At 44.6% G+C, this 2,077-nt stretch overlaps 1 protein-coding gene across 6 annotated transcripts in view; it reads right to left on the reverse strand.

The window, feature by feature from the left end:
- Nucleotides 1-2,077, reverse strand: part of LOC111657893 (uncharacterized) — a 248,117-nt gene that overhangs the window by 13,721 nt on the left and 232,319 nt on the right. For 5 of the 6 annotated variants that reach the window (XM_087175122.1, XM_087175120.1, XM_087175119.1 and 2 more), the window contains one exon: nt 1,625-1,984. In XM_087175122.1, the coding sequence (XP_087031248.1) occupies nt 1,625-1,984 (360 nt within the window). Of the gene's footprint in view, nt 1-624; nt 658-1,624; nt 1,985-2,077 lie in introns of all 6 variants that reach the window. The other variant, XM_087175121.1, reaches the window with a different exon arrangement.

Below are 2,077 nucleotides of genomic sequence, written 5' to 3' on the forward strand. Positions count from 1 at the left end.
TACATCCAATGAAAAAGTGACAATAACAGGCAGCAAATAACAACAAGCTGTAACAGACAGGGAGAAAATCAGAATCAAAAATACAGTTTTCACAAACACAAACAGTCGCATCACTTCCTGTGAGCTGCTACAGTTTCATACCATCAGGTCAAGTGCATGATGGGTAAGTCAGTAAAAGTAGACAAGCTTCTCAGCGTTATTTCATGAAGTGAACACAGTGCACGTTTCACATCTGTCTGACACAGTTTAACAAGGTGTCCTTTCAAAATAAGACTAGGTATAGATCTAGTGTATGACTGGACCGTGTATTGTTTCCACTGTAAAAGACGTAATAGAAACTGTTCCCACCAAATCATTTTGAAAGAGCCAATGGGAAAAGTCCAACACTGGACTGACCAATGGTGTAACTTCATCTCTCAGTCAGTCAGTCACAGACTTTACTGACCACTTTATCATTGGCTGGACCACATACCACTGTTGTGGTCCAGCCAATGATGGATGACAGTGTCCTGTGGCTCTTTCCTCAGGACGACTAAATAAAAAGAGTCAGAACAACAGCTGCTGTCAATCTCAGTCCAGCGTAGAGGCTGATCCTTCCCCGACTTGCTGTGTTTGGTTCTCCAGGTTCTGTCTCAGGTTCAGGCCGATCCCTCGCTGCTGCAAAGAGACCAAACAAATCTGTGTTGTTCATGTAAAGAAAAAACATTTCACTAATAAACAAAACAAAATAACAGCAACAGAATAAAGTGACCCAGTTTAAAAACTGAGTAAGAACAGCAGGAGAAAGAGAAGAGTGGAACCTCATCCGAGCTGAGAGCACACACACACACACACACACACACACACACACACACACACACACACACACACACACACACACACACAATCAGGACCAAGATTATATCAGATCAGAAATACTCAATACCTCAGGTAACAAGAGTCAGTTCAGCTCAGTGGTCGACACTATTGGAGGAGATCGGGGGTTCGATTCCCGGTCAGGGATCCAGTGTGGACCCTTGTGGATATATGAACCCTTAAGCAAGGAACTTGGTGCTACTGACCTTCCTCAGGACGAGACACAAAGAGCTGGGGTATTGCCCAGGTTAATAACCGCTGAGTCAGGTGTTGGGGAACCAGTTGAGAAATGAGCTACTGGAACAAAACATAGGTAACCCCAGAGAGAAGCTACATGATGTGGGATATATGGATGATCTGAAACCCGACATCCAGGCTGACAGAGAAACAGCTCCTAGACCAGTGTTCCCACATCCACAACATGCTACGGCAAGAGGAGCCAGGACGACAGGTCAGAGAGGGAGATCATCATCCTCCTCTCAACAATATCCACACAAACAAGAAGAAGTGTTGCTCGCGAGTTTAACTAAGTTTATATATCATATAAACTGTGTTACAACTTCCCTTTTTGACAGTCAGTCCACTCTAACTACTACAGTTGTTGACAGACTGTATTATCAGTCTGTCAACTCGTGCGTTTAACTGAGTTCACACATGCTTTTGGTGTGATGACTCACCCGTCTCTCTGAGAGAACCTGACCTGTCACTGTCTCCATGCGCCGAGATGTTCTTCACAAGTTGTAAAGAAACTTCTACTGGATCTACTCACCAGAGACGTTGAGGTGACATTTGTTAAAGCTCCTCCCGTAATCTGTGACAACTTCACACAGGTACAGTCCTGAGTCCTCAGTCCTCAGTCTGGACACATGAAGTCTGATTCGTCCTTCTCTGAGGACGTCTTTGTCACACTGGACTCGTCCTGAAAACTGTTCATCCTGAGACTCTGGGGACTCAACACCCTCATGTAGCTGATACAGGACTGATTCTCTGAGATCAGTGATCAGTTCACAGAAGATATTAAGGAAGTCAGATGGAGCGTGAGGTTTGGTTGTGAAGCTCCACTCCAGTGTGATGTTGTGGTTCTCCTCTGCCTGATAGGAGCTCTGTGTCACATTCACTACAAATGTTCCTGTTGAGGAGACAGAGAGGGAAAGTGAGGAGCAGACTAACTGAGGACTTGTATCAGTTTCTAGATAATAAAGTGAAGGAGTAAACTAACCAC

This window comes from Seriola lalandi, unplaced genomic scaffold, assembly GCF_002814215.2.
Source record: "Seriola lalandi dorsalis isolate HSWRI2012SDOR001 ecotype SW California unplaced genomic scaffold, Sedor1 jcf7180002054418, whole genome shotgun sequence".
Lineage (NCBI taxonomy): Eukaryota > Metazoa > Chordata > Actinopteri > Carangiformes > Carangidae > Seriola > Seriola lalandi.